This window comes from Agelaius tricolor, unplaced genomic scaffold (assembly GCF_023055355.1).
Source record: "Agelaius tricolor isolate 1412-34295 unplaced genomic scaffold, bAgeTri1.0.p SCAF_2, whole genome shotgun sequence".
Taxonomy (NCBI): domain Eukaryota; kingdom Metazoa; phylum Chordata; class Aves; order Passeriformes; family Icteridae; genus Agelaius; species Agelaius tricolor.
The window spans coordinates 95,374,347-95,392,623 of record NW_027269262.1 but is presented as its reverse complement, the minus strand read 5'-3'; the positions used below and the strand labels follow the sequence as shown (position 1 = coordinate 95,392,623).

The 18,277-nt window shown below is 54.9% G+C and overlaps 2 protein-coding genes and 1 long non-coding RNA gene across 13 annotated transcripts in view; all 3 read right to left on the bottom strand.

Annotated features, from left to right (window-relative positions):
• Positions 1–564: 564 nt before the first annotated feature.
• On the bottom strand, positions 565–5,697 carry LOC139587522 (basic salivary proline-rich protein 2-like). 9 transcript variants are annotated; one of them, XM_071421956.1, is made up of 7 exons: positions 5,270–5,697; positions 4,370–5,136; positions 3,870–4,003; positions 3,329–3,421; positions 3,086–3,223; positions 3,000–3,053; positions 565–2,769 (listed from the first exon to the last, which is right to left on the bottom strand). In XM_071421956.1, exons 1-7 carry the CDS (start codon positions 5,528–5,530, stop codon positions 2,717–2,719), a joined length of 1,500 nt encoding a protein of 499 aa, XP_071278057.1. In that variant the 5' UTR covers positions 5,531–5,697; the 3' UTR covers positions 565–2,716. The 9 variants fall into 9 exon arrangements, 2 of the variants coding, with proteins under 2 accessions (XP_071278057.1, XP_071278058.1); XR_011678425.1 differs by lacking the exons at positions 3,000–3,053; positions 3,086–3,223 and adding an exon at positions 2,864–2,938 and having other exon boundaries at positions 565–2,737; positions 3,870–5,697; XR_011678424.1 differs by having other exon boundaries at positions 565–2,841; positions 2,905–3,421; positions 3,972–4,003; positions 4,370–5,697.
• Positions 5,698–6,883: 1,186 nt separating this feature from the next.
• ARHGAP39 (Rho GTPase activating protein 39) overlaps positions 6,884–18,277 on the bottom strand; it is a 121,202-nt gene continuing 109,808 nt past the window's right edge. For all 3 annotated transcript variants that reach the window (XM_071421954.1, XM_071421953.1, XM_071421955.1), the window contains 5 exons: positions 15,512–15,585; positions 13,605–13,804; positions 12,606–12,697; positions 12,343–12,512; positions 6,884–7,212 (listed from right to left, as the gene is read on the bottom strand). In XM_071421954.1, coding sequence (XP_071278055.1) covers positions 7,018–7,212; positions 12,343–12,512; positions 12,606–12,697; positions 13,605–13,804; positions 15,512–15,585 — 731 coding nt within the window. In that variant the 3' untranslated portion in view covers positions 6,884–7,017. The remainder of the gene's footprint in view (positions 7,213–12,342; positions 12,513–12,605; positions 12,698–13,604; positions 13,805–15,511; positions 15,586–18,277) is intronic.
• Positions 15,608–17,504, bottom strand: LOC139587529 (uncharacterized). The gene is made up of 3 exons (XR_011678437.1): positions 16,802–17,504; positions 16,229–16,721; positions 15,608–16,105 (listed from the first exon to the last, which is right to left on the bottom strand). It is a non-coding gene; the product is annotated as an uncharacterized lncRNA (long non-coding RNA).

Sequence of the window (18,277 nt, the reverse complement as noted above, 5' to 3'; positions counted from 1 at the left end):
TGCGATGGTTTTGGGAATCCCGGGGAAGTTCCTGGGGTGGTTTTTGGGGCGCTGGGGTGGAGGAGGCACCCTGGGCTGGTTTGGGGGTCTTTGGGGTGGTTTTGGGGGGCTCTGTGATGGTTTTGGGGGTCCTGGGGAAGTTCCTGGGGTGGTTGTGGGGCGCTGGGCAGGGGGAAGCTCCCTGGGCTCGTTTGCGGTTCCCTGTGGGATTTTAGGGGGTGCCCTGCAATGGGAGGGGCCTTTTGAGGCTTTCCCCTATAGATTCCCCCATAAAAAGCCCCCACCGGCCCTGCCGATCATAAAAACACCCGCGGCTTCTTTGTCGCGATAGCCACGCCCTGTCGCGACAGCGGCAACCGGAAATAGCAGCATGGGGGGACCGGAATGCGGGGAGCACCTTCGAGGTTGGTGCGGCAATAAAAATGCTCCGGGTGGAACCGACAGCGGGGGGATCGGAGGAACGCGACCCTGGGGACACTTGGGGACAGACAGAATCCCAAATTCCCAACTCCCATCCCAAATTCCCGCCTTTTTCCCGCTCCAAAAGGCACCAGGAACCAGCAGCGCTTTCCATACGGAGCTTTATTCACACGCGAGGAGGGGCCGGAGCCCCCCCCAAATACAGAATTCGGCGGCCCCTTTTTGGGGGGACCCCAAAAATCCAACCCCCACCCCCCCCCCTCTGAGACTGGGGGGGGGGGGAAGAGGGGAGGAAAATTCCCGAAGGAATTCCCGAGGGAATTCACGGGATCGGGGGAATCCTGGGAAAACCCTGGGGGAGGGAGCGAGGGCCGGGTCCGTCCCTTAAATTCGGATTTTTATTTTTTTTCCAGTCGTTTTTTAGTTTTTTATTTTTTAATAATAATAAATAAAAACCTCGAGGCTTAAAAAAAAAAAAAAAAAAGAAACCCCAAAAAAAACCCGCCGGGGAAAAAAAAAGGAGGAGGGGAAAATGATTTAAAAATTAATGAGTGAGCCCCAGGGATTAATTAAGAATTAATTAAAACTTAATTAAGCCAAGGAAAAGGGGGGGGGGGGTCCCCTGGCAGTGAGCAGAGTTGGGAGGTAGCGCTGGGTTGGCCCCACCCCCCCCAGTTTGGGGACACCCCACACCTTAATTTGGGGACCCCCACCCTAATTTGGGGACCTCCCCCCTCCCCACTTTGGGGACATCACCCATGGGACCCCCATTTTGGGGACCATCCCCATTTTGGGGACCCCCTTTATGAGACCCCCTATTTTGGGGACCTTCTCCACCTTGGTGACTCCACCATGTTGGGGACCTCCCACCCATGGGACCCCCACCATGGGATCCCCCCATTTTGGGGACCTTCTCCACTTTGGGGACCCCCCCATTTTGGGGACTATCTCCATTTTGGGGACCCCCCTCCATGAGACCCCCCCCCATTTAGGTGACCCCATCCCCAACTTGATAACACCCCCCATTTTGGGGACCTCCCACCCATGGGACCCTCCATGGGACCCCCCTGTTTTGGGGACTGTCTCCATCTTGGTGACCCCCCCATTTTGGGGACATTCTCCATTTTGGGGGCCCCCCATTTCGGGGACTGTCCCCACCTTGGTGACCCCCCCAATTTAGGGACCTTCAATGGGATCTCCCCATTTTGGGGACCATCCCCATTTTGGGGATCCCCTCCATGGGACCCCCCCCCATTTTGGGGACTTTCTCCACCTTGGGGACCCTTAAGGCCTTGGGGACCCCCCCCCATTTTGAGGACCATCCCCATTTTGGGGATCCCCTCCATGGGACCCCCCATTTTGGGGACTGTCCCCACCTTGGTGACCTCTTCATTTTGGGGACTTTCTCCATTTTGGGGACCCTTCAGGTCTTGGGGACCCCCCTGTTTTGGGGACCTTCCCCACCCTCTATGAGACCCCCCCCAATTTTGGGGGCTGTGCCCACCTTGGTGACCCCCCCACATTTTGGGGGCCTCCCACCCATGGGACCCTCATGGCACCCCCTATTTTGAGGACCATCCCCATTTTGGGGACTTTCTCCATTTTGGGGACCCTTCAGGCCTTGGGGACCTCCCATTTTGGGGACTGTCCCCATTTTGGGGACCCCCTCCATGGGACCTCCTCCATTTTGGGGACCCCCCCAAGCTTTGGGGACCTTCTCCACCCTCTATGAGACGCCCCCCCACCATCCCCACCTTGGTGACCCCCCCATTTTGGTGACCTCACCCATGGGACCCCCTATGGGACCCCTCCATTTTGGGGATTGTCCCACCTTGGTGACCCCTCCATTTTGGGGACCTTCTCCACTTTGGGGACCCCTCCAGGCCTTGGCAGCCATTTTGGGACCCCCTCATTTTGAGGACCTCCCACCCATGGGACCCTCATGGGATTCCCCCCCCATTTTGGGGACCATCCCCGTTTTGGGAACCCCTCCATGGAGCCCATTTGGGGAACCCCTCCCTGCCTTGGGGACCATCCCAGGATCTTGGGGACCCCCCCACTGTAGGGACCTCTCCATTCTGGGGACCTGATGGACATTGGGGTCACCAAGGTGGGACCTGGAGAGGATTTGGGGTCACCAGGGTGGGACCTGCTGGAGGTGGGGGGCCACCAAGGTGGGACCTGGGGATTTGGGGTCACCAGGGTGGAACCTGGAGAGGATTTGGGGTCACCAAGGTGGGACCTGGAGAAGATTTGAGGTTGCCACGGTGGGACCTGGTGGAGACTGGGGGGTCCATCAGGGTGGGACGTGGAGGACCTGGAGGAGATTTGGGGTCACCAAGGCTGGTCCTGGAAGTGGTGGGGGCACCAAGGTGGGACCTGCTGGAAGTTAGGGGTCACCAAGGTGGGTTCTGCTGGAGGCTGGGGGTCACCAAGGTGGGACCTGGAGAAGATTTGGGGTCACCAAGATGGGACCTGCTGGACATTGGGGGGTCCATCAGGGTGGGACGTGGAGGAGCTGGAGGAGATTTGGGAGCACCAGGGTGGGCCTGGAAGTGGTGGGGGCACCAAGGTGGCACCTGCTGGAACTTGGGGGTCACCAAGGTGGGACCTGGAGATCTGGGGGCAACAAGGTGGGTTCTGCTGGAGGTTGGGAGTCACCAAGGTGGGACCTGGAGAAGATTTGGGATCACCAGGGTGGGACCTGAAGGATCTGAAGAAGATTGAGGGGCACCAAGGTGGGTCCTGCTGGAGGGTGTCCAAGGTTGAACCTGGAGGAGATTTGGGAGCACCAAGGTGGGACCTGGAGGAGGTTTGGGATCACCAAGGTGGGACCTGGAAGAGGTTGGGGTCCATCAGGGTGGGACGTGGAGGACCTGGTGGAGATCTGGGGTCACCAAGGTGGGACCTGGTGGAGATCTGGGGACACCAAAGTGAGGCCTGGAAGTGGTGGGGGCACCAAGGGGGACCTGCTGGAGATTGGGAGTCACCAAGGTGGGACCTGGAGAAAATTTGGGGTCACCAAGGTGGGATCTGGAGGAGGTCTGAGGTCACCAAGGTGGGACCTGGAGGTTTGGGGTCACCTGGAGAAGATTTGGGGACACCAAGGTGGGACCTACTGGACATTGGGGGTCACCAGGGTGGGACCTGGAAGAGGTTGGGGTGCCTCAGGGTGGGACGTGGAGGACCTGGAGATGATTTGGGAGCACCAAGGTGGGGCCTGGAAGTGGTGGGGGCACCAAGGGGGTCCTGGTGGACATTGGGGGGTCCATCAGGGTGGGATGTGGAGGAACCGAAGGAGATTTGGGAGCACCAAGGTGGGACCTGGTGGAGATCTGAGGTCACCAAGGTGGGACCTGGAGATCTGGGGTCACCAAGGTGGGTCCTGGTGGACATTGGGGGTCACCAAGGTGGGACCTGGAAAAGGTTTGGGGTCACCAAGGTGGGACCTGAAGGATCTGAAGAAGATTGAGGGTCACCAAGGTGGGACCTGCTGGAAACTGGGGGTCCCCAAGGTTGAACCTGGAGGTTTGGGGTCACCAAGGTGGGACCTGGAGAAGGTTTGGGGTCACCAAGGTGGGACCTGGAAGAGGTGGGGTCCATCAGGGTGGGACGTGGAGGAGCTGGAGGAGATTTGGGAGCACCAAAGTGAGGCCTGGAAGTGGTGGGGGCACCAAGGGGGACCTGCTGGAGGTTGGGAGTCACCAAGGTGGGACCTGAAGATGATTTGGGGTCACCAAGGTGGGATCTGGAGGAGGTCTGAGGTCATCACGGTGGGACCTGCTGGAGATTGGGGGTCACCAAGGTGGGACCAGGAAGAGGTTGGGGTGCATCAGGGTGGGACGTGGAGGACCTGGAGGAGATTTGGGAGCACCAAGGTGGGGCCTGGTGGAGATTGGGAGTCACTAAGGTGGGACCTGGAGAAGATTTGGGGTCACCAAATTGGGACCTGGAGGATCTGAAGAAGATTGAGGGGCACCAAGGTGGGTCCTGCTGGAAGGTGTCCAAGGTTGAACCTGGAGGAGATTTGGGAGCACCAAGGTGGGACCTGGGGGTGGTGGGGGCACCAAGGTGGGTCCTCCTGGAGATCTGGGGGGACCAGGAGGACCTGGAGGGGTTTGGGGGGTTCTCGGGTGGGATCTGGAGCAGATGATGGTGCCCAGGTGGGTTGGGCAGGACCAGGTGGAGATCTGGGGGCACCAGGGTTGGACCTGGGGGACTTGGAGGAGATGGGGGCCACCAAGGTGGGTCCAGGAGGAGATCAAGGACACCAAGATGGTTCCTGGAGGACACTGGGGACACTGAGGTGGGATGGGCAGGACCAGGTGGAGACGGGTGCCCAGGTGGGTTCTGGAGGAGATGATGGACACCAGGATGGGTCCAGGAGTTGGTGGTGGACCTCAAGATGGGTTCAGGGGGACCATGAGGAGATGCTGGACCCCAAAATGGCTCCAGGAGGACCATGAGGAGATGATGAAACCCCAAGATGGCTCCAGGAGTTGGTGGTGGACACCAGGATGGGTTCAGAAGCACCAGGAGGAGATGCTGGACCCCAAGATTGGTCCAAGAGTTGGATGGATCCCAAGATGGGTTCAGGAGGCCCAGGAGGAGATGATGGACCCCAAAATGGCTCCAGGAGTTGGAGATGGACCCCAAGATGGGCCCAGAAGAACCAGGAGGAGATGGTGGACCCCAAGATGGCTCCAGGAATTGGTGGTGGACACCAGGATGGGTTCAGAAGCACCAGGAGGAGATGCTGGACCCCAAGATGGGTTCAGGAGTTCATGGTGGACCCCAAAATGGCTTCAGGAGTTGGTGATGGACCCCAAGATGGGTTCAGGAGGACCAGGAGAAGATGATGAACCCCAAAATAGCTCCAGGAGGAGATGGTGGACACCAAGATGGGCCCAGAAGAACCAGGAGCAGATGGGAGGTCCTGGGACAGGTCCAACAGGGCTGGCCAGACCCGGTGGGTTCCAGGACAGGTCCTGGTGGTACCAACGTGTGTGGGACAGGATGGACACAGTGACACGTGGGGACATTCAGCCCACCCAGCTCTTCCAGGATGGACAATCGGCCACCACGGCCCACCCTGGGCCACCAGTCCCATGAGGACCTCCCAGGTCTCCTCCCTGTGGGGGACAATTGTCACTGTAGGTCCCCTGGTGTCCAGGTGACCTTCTCAACCCCATGGAGACCCCCCCAGGGCCAGGATGTTCCTCGTGACTCCCCCAGCGAAGAACCGGGCAGTGACACAGCCAGAAGGTTGGGATGGACCTCAAGGACTTCTCCTTGTCTGGGTGGGAAAAGATGGAGACAATCCCTGGATGCTCTCCATCCATGAGGTCCAGCTGCAGATGGAGCTCACCACACGGCGAGGGTGGAGAAGCTCATGGATCTGCTGCTCCTTGGTGGAGATGGAGCTCACCACATGGACCTCCAGGTTCTTGGTGAAGATGGAGCTCACCATGTGATAGAGAACCTCACGGACCTCCAGGTTCTTGGTGGAGATGGAGCTCACCATGTGATGGAGAACCTCACAGACCTCCAGGTTCTCAGTGGAGATGGAGCTCACCACGTGGTGAAGAACCTCATGGACCTCCAGGTTCTCAGTGGAGATGGAGCTCCCCACGTGGTGAAGCTGGAGAACCTCACAGACCTCCTGTTTCTTGGTGGAGATGGAACTCACCACGTGCTGCAGAACCTCATGGACTTCCAGGTTCTTGGTGAAGATGGAGCTCCCCACATGGACCTCCAGGTTCTTGGTGGAGATGGAACTCACCACGTGGTGAAGAACCTCACAGACCTCCAGGTTCTCAGTGGAGATGGAGCTCACCACACAATGAAGAACCTCATGGACTTCCGGGTTCTTGGTGGAGATGGAGCTCCCCACATGGACCTCCAGTCTCTTGGTGGAGATGGAACTCACCACGTGGTGAAGAACCTCATGGACCTCCATGTTCTTGGTGGAGATGGAGCTCACCACACAATGAAGAACCTCATGAACCTCCCAGTTCTTGGTGGAGATGGAGCTCACCATGTGGTGCAGAACCTTAAGGACCTCCTGGTTCTTGGTGGAGATGGAGCTCACCACGTGGTGGAGAACCACATGGAACTCCTTGTTCTTGGTGGAAATGGAGCTCCACACATGTTGAAGAACCTCATGGACCTCCTGATTCTTGGTGCAGATGGAGCTCACCACATGGACCTCCAGATTCTTGGTGGAGATGGAGCTCCCCACATGGACCTCCAGATTCTTGGTGCAGATGGAGCTCACCACGTGGTGAAGAACCTCACAGACCTCCAGGTTCTCAGTGGAGATGGAGCTCACCACACAATGAAGAACCTCATGGACCTCCCAGTTCTTGGTGGAGATGGAGCTCCCCACATGGACCTCCAGGCTCTTGATGGAGATGGAGCTCACCACATGGTGAAGAACCTCACAGACCTCCTGTTTTTCGGTGGAGATGGAGCTCACCACATGATGGAGAACCTCACGGACCTCCTGTTTCCTGGTGGAGATAGGTGCCACCACCTGGGGACTGTGACCCTGGGAGGGGACCGGGTGGCGGGGTGGGGACGGCGCGGTGGCGGCCGCTATAGGACGCCCTCCATGAAGCTGGTGTCCAGGTGCTGGATGAGGACACGGATGAAGGACATCTCCTTGCGCGTGTTCTCGAAGATGATCCGCGGGTCGTCCGACTGGCAGCGCAGGCAGTTGGGGGCCATCACCATGGCCAGGTTGTTGACGTCCATCTTGGTCACCGCCACGTTGGCCGGCTGCACGAAGACCTGCGGGCGGTGGGAGGAGAAAAGTGGAGGTCAAGGGCTTGGTGGGAGAGGGGTGGAAGGACCATGTGGAATTGGCTCTTCACCACCTGGTGACCCCAGAAGAACCCAAAAGCCACCTCAGGAGAAGGAAGCTGGTGGGTCACCAGGAGGCCATGAACACCTGGAGGTGATGGGACTGGTGGGAGATGGGTGGAAGCACCACATGGACCTCCTGGTTCTTGAGGGAGATGGGGGTCACCATGTGGTGACCTTGGAGAACCCAAAGCCACCTCAGGAGAAGGAACCAGGAGGGCACCAGGAGCACCAACTCATAGGTGGGGAGGAAGAAGATGGAGGTGATGGGATTGGTGGAACTCCCAGTTCTTGGCCACCACATGGTGACCTTGGAGAACCAAAAGCCAGAAGGGACCAGAAGGTCACCAGGAGCACCAACTCTTGGAATTGGAGGAGCAAGATGGAGGTGATGGGATTGGTGGAACTCCCAGTTCTTGGCCACCACCTGGTGACCCCAAGAGAACCCAAAAGCCACCTCAGGAGAAGGAACCAGGAGGTCACCAGGAGGCCATGAACACCTGGAGGTGATGGGACTGGTGGGAGATGGGTGGAAACACCACATGGACCTCCCGGTTCTTGAGGGAGATGGGGGTCAGCCTGTGGTGACCTTGGAGAACCCAAAACCCCCTCAAGACAAGGAACCAGGAGGGTCACCAGGAGCACCAACTCATAAGTGAGGAGGAAGATGGAGGTGATGGGTTGGTGGAACGCCTGGTTCTTGGCCACATCATGGTGACTTCAATGAACCCAAAAGCACCTCAGGAGAAGGAACCAGGAGGTCACCAGGAGCACCAACTCATAGGTGGGGAGGAAGAAGATGGAGGTGATGGGATTGGTGGAACTCCCAGTTCCTGGCCACCACCTGGTGACCCCAGAAGAACCCAAAAGCACCTCAAGAGAAGGAACCAGGAGGGTCACCAGAAGGCCATGAACACCTGGAGGTGATGGGACTGGTGGGAGATGGGTGGAAACACCACATGGACCTCCTGGTTCTTGAGGGAGATGGGGGTCACCATGTGGTGACCTTGGAGAACCCAAAACTACCTCAGGAAAAGGAACCAGGAGGTCACCAGGAGCACCAACTCATGGAATTGGAGGAGAAAGATGGAGGTGATGGGATTGGTGGAACTCCCAGTTCTTGGCCACCACATGGCGACCTCAATGAACCCAAAAGCCACCTCAGGAGAAGGAACCAGGAGGGCACCAGGAGCACCAACTCATGGGGTGGAAGGAGGAGATGGAGGTGATGGGATTGGTGGAACTCCTGGTTCTTCTCATGGTGACCTCGAAGAACCCAAAACCACCTCGGGAGAAGCAACCAGACCTGGAGGTCACCAGGGGCATGAACTCATGGAGTGGTAGAGGGAAATGGAAGCGATGGTGTTGGTGGAACTCCTGGTTCTTGGCCAGCACATGGTGACCTTGGAGAACCCAAAACCACATCAAGAAAAGGAACCAGGAGGTCACCAGGGGCAAGAACTCATGGGGTGGTAGAAGGGACATGGAAGTGATGGGGTTGGTGGAACTCCTGGTTTTTCTCATGGTGACCTCGAAGAACCCAAAACCAGCTCGGGAGAAGCAACCAGACCTGGAGGTCACCAGGAGCACCAACTCATGAAGTGGTAGGAGAAAAACAGAAGTGAGGGGGTTGGTGGAACTCCCGGTTCTTCTCATGGTGACCTTGGAGAACCCAAAACCACCTCAGGAGAAGCAACCAGACCTGGAGGTCACCAGGGGCATGAACTCATGGAGTGGTAGAAGGGAGATGGCGATGATGGGATTGGTGGAACTCCTGGTTCTTGGCCAGCACATGGTGACCTTGGAGAGCCCAAAACCACATCAAGAAAAGGAACCAGGAGGTCACCAGGGGCAAGAACTCATAGGGTGGTAGAAGGGACATGGAAGTGATGGGGTTGGTGGAACTCGTGGTTCTCATGGAAACCTTGGAGAACCCAAAACCATCTCGGGAGAAGGAAGCAGGAGAATCAACCAGGAGCACCAATCATGGAACGGGAGGAAAAGATGGAGGTGATGGGATTGGTGCATCTCCTGTCTTTTGAGGGAGATGGGGGTCACCATGTGGTGACCTTGGAGAACCAAAAACCATCTCAAGAAAAGGAACCAGGAGGGTCACCAGGGGCATGAACTCATGGAGTGATAGAAGGGAAATGGAAGTGATGGGATTGGTGGAACTCCCGGTTCTTCTTACAAAAACCTTGGAGAACCCAAAACCACGTCAGGAGAAGCAACCAGACCTGGAGGCCACCAGGAGCACCAACTCATGGAGTGGTAGAAGGGAAATGGAAGTGATGGGATTGGTGGAACTCCTGGTTCTTCTCATGGTGACCTCGAAGAACCCAAAACCACCTCGGGAGAAGCAACCAGACCTGGAGGTCACCAGAAGCACCCACTCATAGGGTGGCAGAAAGGAGATGGTGATGATGGGATTGGTGGAACTCCTGGCTCTTGTGTCACCATGAGGTGAAGCTGGAGAACCCAAAACCACCTCAGGAGAAGGAACTGGGAGAGCCACCAGGAGCACCAACTCATGGAGTTGGAAGGAGGAGATGGAGGTGATGGGTTGGTGGAACTCCTGGTTCTTGGCCACCACATGGTGACCTTGGAGAGCCCAAAACCACCTTGGGAGAAGGAACCAGGAGAATCAACTCATGGGGTGGTAGGAGAAAAACAGAAGTGATGGGGTTGGTGGAACTCCTGGTTCTTCTCCTGAGGACCTCAAAGAACCCAAAACCACCTCAGGAGAAGCAACCAGACCTGGAGGTCACCAGGGGCATGAACTCCTGGAGTGGTAGAAGGGAAATGGAAGCGATGGTGTTGGTGGAACTCCTTGTTCTTGGCCAGCACATGGTGACCTTGGAGAACCCAAAACCCCCTCAGGAGAAGGAACCAGACCTGGAGGTCACCAGGGGCATGAACTCATGGAGTGGCAGAAAGGAAATGGCGATGATGGGATTGGTGGAACTCCTGGTTCTCGTGTCACCATGAGGTGAAGCTGGAGAACCTAAAACCACGTCAGGAGAAGGAACCAGGAGAATCAACCAGGAGCACCAACTCATGGAGTGCTAGAACAGAGACGGAGGTGCTGGGGTTGGTTGGTGGAACCCAAAACCACCTCAGGAGAAGGAACCGGGAGGGTCACCAGGAGCAAGAACTCATGGGGTGGAAGGAGGAGATGGAGGTGATGGGATTGGTGGAGCTCCTGGTTCTTGGCCACCACATGGTGACCTTGGAGAGCCCAAAACCACCTCGGGAGAAGGAACCAGGAGAATCAACCAAGAGCACCAACTCATGGAGTGCTAGAACAGAGACGGAGGTGCTGGGGTTGGTTGGTGGAACTCCTGGTTCTTCTCACGATGAACCCAAAACCACGTCAGGAGAAGGAACCAGGAGAATCAACCAGGAGCAGCAACTCATGGGGTGGAAGGAGGAGATGGAGGTGATGGGATTGGTGGAGCTCCTGGTTCTTGGCCACCACATGGTGACCTTGAAGAGCCCCAAAACCACCTCGGGAGAAGGAACCAGGAGCACCAACTCATGGGGTGGAAGGAGAAAAACAGAAGTGATGGGGTTGGTGGAACTCCTGGTTCTTCTCCTGAGGACCTCAAAGAACCCAAAACCACCTCAGGAGAAGCAACCAGACCTGGAGGTCACAGGAGCACGAACTCATGGAGTGGTAGGAGAAAAACAGAAGTGATGGGGTTGGTGGAACTCCTGGTTCTTCTCATGGTGACCTCGAAGAACCCAAAACCACGTCAAGAAAAGGAACCAGGAGGGTCACCAGGAGCACCAACTCATGGAGTGGTAGAAAGGAGATGGCGATGATGGGATTGGTGGAACTCCTGGTTCTCGTGTCACCATGAGGTGAAGCTGGAGAACCCAAAACCATCTCAGGAGAAGGAACCAGGAGAGCCACCAGGAGCAAGAACCCATGGGGTGCTAGAACTGAGACGGAGGTGCTGGGGTTGGTTGGTGGAACCCAAAACCACGTCAGGAGAAGGAACCGGGAGGGTCACCAGGAGCACCAACTCATGGGGTGGAAGAAGGAGAGATGGAGGTGATGGGATTGGTGGAGCTCCTGGTTCTTGGCCACCACATGGTGACCTTGGAGAGCCCAAAACCACCTTGGGAGAAGGAACCAGGAGAATCAACCAAGAGCACCAACTCATGCAGTGCTAGAATGGAGATGGAGGTGCTGGGGTCAGTTGGTGGAACTCCTGGTTCTTCCCATGGTGAACCCAAAACCACGTCAGGAGAAGGAACCAGGAGAGCCACCAGGAGCACCAACTCATGGGGTGCTAGAATGGAGACGGAGGTGCTGGGGCTGGTTGGTGGAACCCAAAACCACGTCAGGAGAAGGAACCGGGTGGGTCACCAGGAGCACCAACTCATGGGGTGGTAGAAAGGAGATGGAGGTGATGGGATTGGTGGAACTCCTGGTTCTCGTGTCACCATGAGGTGAAGCTGGAGAACCCAAAACCACCTCAGGAGAAGGAACCAGGAGAATCAACCAGGAGCAAGAACTCATGGAGTGCTAGAACGGAGACGGGGGTGCTGGGGCTGGTTGGTGGAACCCAAAACCACGTCAGGAGAAGGAACCAAGAGAATCAACCAGGAGCACCAACTCATGGGGTGCTAGAACGGAGATGGAGGTGCTGGGGTCGGTTGGTGGAACTCCTGGTTCTTCTCACGATGAACCCAAAACCACGTCAGGAGAAGGAACCAGGAGAATCAACCAGGAGCAGCAACTCATGGGGTGCTAGAACGGAGACGGAGGTGCTGGGGTCGGTTGGTGGAACCCAAAACCACGTCAGGAGAAGGAACCAGGAGCACCAACCATGGGGTGCTAGAACGGAGACGGAGGTGCTGGGGCTGGTTGGTGGAACCCAAAACCACGTCAGGAGAAGGAACCAGGAGAGCCACCAGGAGCAAGAACCCATGGAGTGCTAGAACGGAGACGGAGGTGCTGGGGCTGGTTGGTGGAACCCAAAACCACGTCAGGAGAAGCGACCCGCGCTGGAGGTGCCCTGCTGGGCGGCCGGGGCGCTCTGGCCGTACCTGGAGGAAGCGGATGAGGTAGCACAGCACCATCTTGTTGATCCGGGGCAGCGAGTGGACGACGGCGATGGCGGCCTCGGGGCTCTCGTAGTGGGAGATGCAGCGCTCGTAGAACTCGTGGGGGATCAGCGGCTCCTCCAGCTCGCGGTACCACAGCTTCAGCAGCGACGCTGCGGAGCACACGGGCAAGAGGACAACCGGTCAGAAGGTCCAGGGGCTGGAGATGCCGGCCCCACCGCCAAACACCGCCCCCGAGGTCCTACCGGGAACGTGCGGGTCCTCCAAGCCGGTGGGGATCTTCCATTGGTCCACCTGGAGCTTGAGGGCGTTGACCTCGTCGATGTCGCCGGGGACCCTGCGGGGGGAGGAGGGGTTGGTGGGACAGGGACCCATGGGGACATCCCAGGTCAACAGATCTGGGTGCTCCAGGAGAACCAGGAGGGGACATCAGCTGGGCACGGAGATGGTTGGTGCCACCAAGAGACCATCTTGGGGGACACCGTGGAGAAACCTCTATGGCCTTGGAGCTGTTTTGGGAGCTTGTTGGTGCCACCAAGGTCCCACCATGACTCTGGTGGACACCATGGAGAAACCTCCATGGCCTTGGAGCCATGTTGGGAGCTTGGTGGTGCCACCAATACCGCACCATGACTCTGGTGGACACCATGGAGAAACCTCCATGGCCTTGAAGCCGTTTTGGGAGCTTGGTGCCACCAATACCCCACCATGACTCTGGTGGCCACCGTGGAGAAACCTCCATGGCCTTGGAGCCATGTTGGGAGCTTGGTGCCACCAATACCCCACCATGACTCTGGTGGCCACCGTGGAGAAACCTCCATGGCCTTGGAGCCATTTTGGGAGCTTGGTGCCACCAAGACCTTGCCATGACTTTGGTGGTCACCATGGAGAAACCCCCATGGCCTTGGAGAAAGGAGAAGTTGAGGGAACCTAGTGGATGGTGGCCACCCAGACCTCACCATGACTGTGGGGGCCACCATGGAGTGAGGAGAAGTTGGAAGGACCCACGACTGGTGGCCCCCATGGAGAAACCTCTATGGACCAAGGAGAACCTGGATGGTGCCACCAAGACCTTGCCACAACTTTGGTGGCCACCATAAAGAAACCCCCATGAACCTTGGAGCACCCACCAGAGGAGAAGAACACCCAGAAACGCGAACGTCCCCCATTTTGAGACAGCCCTTATGAGAACCTCCATCTTGCCAGCACCGCGAGATGTCCCCACGAGCGTGGGGTGGCTTTACCTGAAGATGCCCTCGGTCTGGTCCCCGTTGAGCGCCAGGACCTCCTCGGAGAGCCGGGTCTGCACCCAGGGCAGCTGCCGGTCCGGGTACCTCTCCTTCTGCATGGCCACGATGTCCTGCAGGGAGCTGCCGAACATGGACGGGTTGAAGACGGCGTTCTTGGCGTGACGGATCTCCTCGATGTTCGGCTTCTTCAGGCCCTGCAGGAGACACCAGAGGTCACCCACCGGTGGCATCCTCGGTGGTGGCCGGGGTGGGATGTGCTCAATGGCAGCCACCCATGGGAGAGGATCATGGGGAGGGTGATGGAGCCGTGGAGGGATTCCAGGAGACTTGGGCAAGGTGGTTCCACCACAATCCATCCGTCCATCCATCTGTCCATCCATGCATCCATCCATCCATCCATCATCCATCCATCCATCCATGGATCCATCCATCCATCATCCATCATCCATCCATCCATCCATCCATCCATCCATCATCCATCCATCCATCATCCATCATCCATCCATCCATCATCCATCCATCCATCCATTCATCCATGCATCCATCCATCCATCCATCCATCCATCCATCATCCATCCATCCATCCATCCATCATCCATCATCCATCCATCCATCCATCCATCCATCCATCCATCCATCCATCCATCCATCATCCATCCATCATCCATCCATCCATCATCCATCCATCCATCCATCCATCCATCCATCATCCATCCATCCATCCATCCATCCATCCATCCATCATCCATCCATCATCCATCCATCCATCATCCATCCATCATCCATCCATCATCCATCCATCATCCATCCATCCATCATCCATCCATCCATCCATCCATCCATCCATCCATCCATCCATCCTCCACCATCTTAATTCACAAGTGGATCCAACCCCGTGGAGCTTGCTGGGACCATGGCCACGCTGAAGGATCTCCACCGATGGATTTTGCCAGGAGGAGAAGGCGCCACAGCTCTGGGATGCTTCTGGAAAGCTGAACATCGGTGCTGGGCTTCCAGAAGGTCTCCAGGAGTTCCTCAGGAAGTCCCCAGAAAATCCCCTAAAGGTCTCCAGAAAGTCCTCAGAAGGTCGCTAGAAGACTCCCAGAAGTTCTCCCAAAGATCCCTAAAAGGACCTTCAGATCCCTACAAGATCTTCAGAGAGTTCCCAGAGATCTTCAGAGAGTTCCCAGAAGATCTCCAGAAGGTCCTCAGTCAGTCTCCAGGATGTCTTCAGAAGATCCACAGGAGGTCCTTAAGAGGTCTCCAGAAAGTCTTCAGAAGGTCTCCAGAAGAATCCCAAAAGTTCTCCAGAAGTTCCTTAGAAAATTCCCAGAAGGTCCCCCCTGCAAGGCTTTCAGAAGGTCTCCTGAAGATCTCCAGATGGTCTCTGGAACATCTTCTGAAGGCCCACAGAAGGTCCTTAAAAAGTTTCCAGAAGGTTCCCAGGAGGTCTCCTAAAGGTGTTCACGAGGTTCTCAGAAATTCTGCAGAAAATTCCCAGAAGGTCTCCAGAAGTCTTCAGGAAGCTCTCGGAAGGTCTCCAGACAGATTTTAAGAGGTGCCCAGGAGATCCTTCCAAGCTTTCCAGAAGGTTCCCAGGAGTTTCTCGGCTCTTCAGAAGATCCTCAAAAGCTTCCCAGAAGCTCCCTACCAGAAGTTCTCCAGAAATCTTCCAGAAGGTTCCCAGAAGCTCTCCTGAAGCTCCTTAGATGCTCTCCAGAAGATCTCCAGGTCTCCAGAAGATCTCCACAAGTTCTCCTCACCACAACCACCTCCTTCCACCACCCCCCTCCTCCAGCCCCTTCCCCGATCCCAGAAGCTCCTGGATGACCCTGGTGGGAGGTGACCTCCTTGTCCCCTCCTTGTCCACCCCTGCCCAAGCCCACCCCACGTTCTGGTACCTTCTTGGCCCCGGTCAGCGCCGCCTTCTGGAGTTTGTTGTAGCAGTACTTGGCGTAAGTGCTGATGGCCACCCCTGCAAGAGAAGACACGCTGGGTGGTGGGATGTCACCTCCAGGATGCTGGGATGTCACCTCCAGGATGCTGGGATGTCACCTCCAGGACCTGCAGGAGGCCCTGTCCCCTCCCCACGGTGCTGCTCCATCTCCATCCTTGTCACCACTCACAGAGAGACCTCGTCCCCCTCAAACCTCACAAGAACCTTGGAGGAACCACCAAGGGTGGAGCTCTGGAGCTCCGTGGTGGCTTCATCTTGGGTGGCTTTTGGGGGCCACCACTGCCATGGTCACCACTCCCATCCCATCTGTCTTCTCCAGATCCCACCACTTCCATCTTCACCCCATCTCCTCTTCCTGATGCCCTCCAGTGAGGAGATGACACCGATCCAAACACCCCTGGGGACCTGGTGGGACCTTCTGGACCATCCCAGGAGAAGATCTAGGGACCTGATGGAACCTTCTGGATCATGTCCAGCACCTTGGGGACCTGGTGGCACCTTCTGGACCATCCCAACAGCCCCGGGGACCTGATGGAACCTTCTGGACCATCCCAACAGCCCCGGGGACTTGGTGGAACCTTCTGGACCATCCCAGAAGAAGCCCTGAAGACCTGGTGGCACCTTCTGGAAAATCCCAACAGCCCTGGGGACCTGATGGAACTTTCTGGACCATCCCAGGAGAAGCTCTGAGGACCTTATGGAACCTTCTGGATCATTCCCAGGGCCTTGGGGACCTTATGGAACCTTCTGGATCATTCCCAGGGCCTTGGGGACCTGGTGGCACCTTCTGGACCATCCCAACAGCCCCGGGGGCCTGGTGGGACCTTCTGGACATCTCCACCGGGTGGCCTCAGATCATGGAATTCTCTGATGGAATCATGGAATGGTTGGGGTGGGACGGGACCCCTGAGGACCATCTCAACCAAACCCCTGCCAGGAGACCGGGCTGGACTTTGGGATGGAGCCCAGGAGAAGATGGAGTGAGGACCTCCAGAGGGTGGAGTTGGTGGGATCTGGTGGGATCCAAAGGGATTTGGTGGGATCTGGTGGGATTTAATGGGATTTGGTGGGACTTGGTGGGATCTGATGGGGCTTGGTGGGATCCAAAGGGATTTGATGGAATCTGGTGGGATCTGGTGGGAATCTGATGGGACCTGGTGGAACCTGGTGAGACCTGATGGGATCCAAAGGGATTTGGTGAGATTTCATGGGATCTGGTGGCATCTGATGGGACCTGGTGGGATTTTGGTGGGACCTGATGGGACCTGGTGGGACCTGGTGGGATTTTGGTGGGACCTGGTGGGACCTGGTGGGATTTTGGTGGGATTTGGTGGGATCCGATGGGACCTGGTGGGACCCAGTGGGATTTTGGTGGAACCTGGTGGGATCTGATGGGATTTTGGTGGGACCTGGTGGGATTTTGGTGGGACTTGCTGGGATCTGATGGTATCCAATGGGACCTGGTGGGATCTGATGGGACGTGGTGGGATTTTGGTGGGACCTGGTGGGATTTTTGTGGGACCTGGTGGGACCTGGTGGGATTTTGATGGGACCTGGTGGGATCCGATGGGATTCTGGTGGGACCTGGTGGGACCTGGTGGGATTTTGGTGGGACCTGGTGGGATCTGATGGGATTCTGGTGGGACCTGGTGGGATCCAATCCCGGTTTGTGAAGGTCCAGCCCCACCCGGGGCTCCCCGGGCCCTCCCTTGGTGTCTCCTGGAGGTTCCTCCTGGTGGATCCCAAATTTCCCTCAGTCCCAGCAGAGACTCCGAGGGGAATGCATCAATTCATTAATTGCACATTAATTAATGACACTAATTAATTCAAGAAAATAAATAAATTACATTATTATACTATTGAATTGCATTATTAAACTTATATTAATTCTATTAACTATATTATGTTAATTATATGAAAATAATAAATTAATTAATAAAATTATTTAATTAAATGTAATTTCCTTGATTAATTATCTTAGATGAATGGATTTATAAATATTGTACATATTAAGAAATATTAATAATGAAATAGTTTTATATTTAATGTTAAAGTTATAGATGATATATTCATCATTATTAGTAACTTTTAATAATTGCCATTATAAATATTATCATTAATAATTTATTTGAGACGATTTTCTAAATTAAATTAATTCTATTCAATTAATAAATTATAACAATTAAATTGTTATGATAATTATATTAATTAAGTTATTACAATTAATTTAATATTATTAAATTATAATATTTATATTTATAATATTTAAATTAATATTATTTGGTAGTATATATTGTAATAAATTAATGAATTTTAAAAATTATTGGTGTTAAATGGATGAATTTATGAATGATATTGTAGGTATTAATATATCATTAATATTTAATAATTACAATATTCATAATGTAATAATGCTATATTTATTAATAAATATAAAATTATATCTTTTAATTTAGTCATTGTTAATAATAACTTTTAATAATACAAATATAAATATATAATTATTGTTAGTATATATATAAATGCATATTTTATTAATTTTAACAAATAATTATGGTAATTTTAGATTGTTGTTTAATATATAAATACATCATCATGGTTTATAGTCTATATATCAAAAAATAAATATTTATTAATTAATCAGAAAATTACTGTTTTATAGGAGAATTATTGTTATAATTAATTATCATTATCATAATGAGTATAATTA

What these genes read in the sequence shown, in the direction of transcription:
- LOC139587522 (XM_071421956.1), bottom strand. Translation starts at nt 5,530, where the DNA reads ATGGGACTGGTGGCCCAGGGTGGGCCGTGGTGGCCGATTGTCCATCCT. An exon ending in ATCTTCTTCAGATCCTTCAG is followed by an intron (nt 3,422 to 3,869) that starts GTCCCACCTTGG and finishes AATTTTCTCCAG; the next exon opens with GTCCCACCTTGGTGACTCCC. An exon ending in AAATCTTCTCCAGGTCCCAC is followed by an intron (nt 3,054 to 3,085) that starts CTTGGTGACTCC and finishes AGCAGAACCCAC; the next exon opens with CTTGTTGCCCCCAGATCTCC.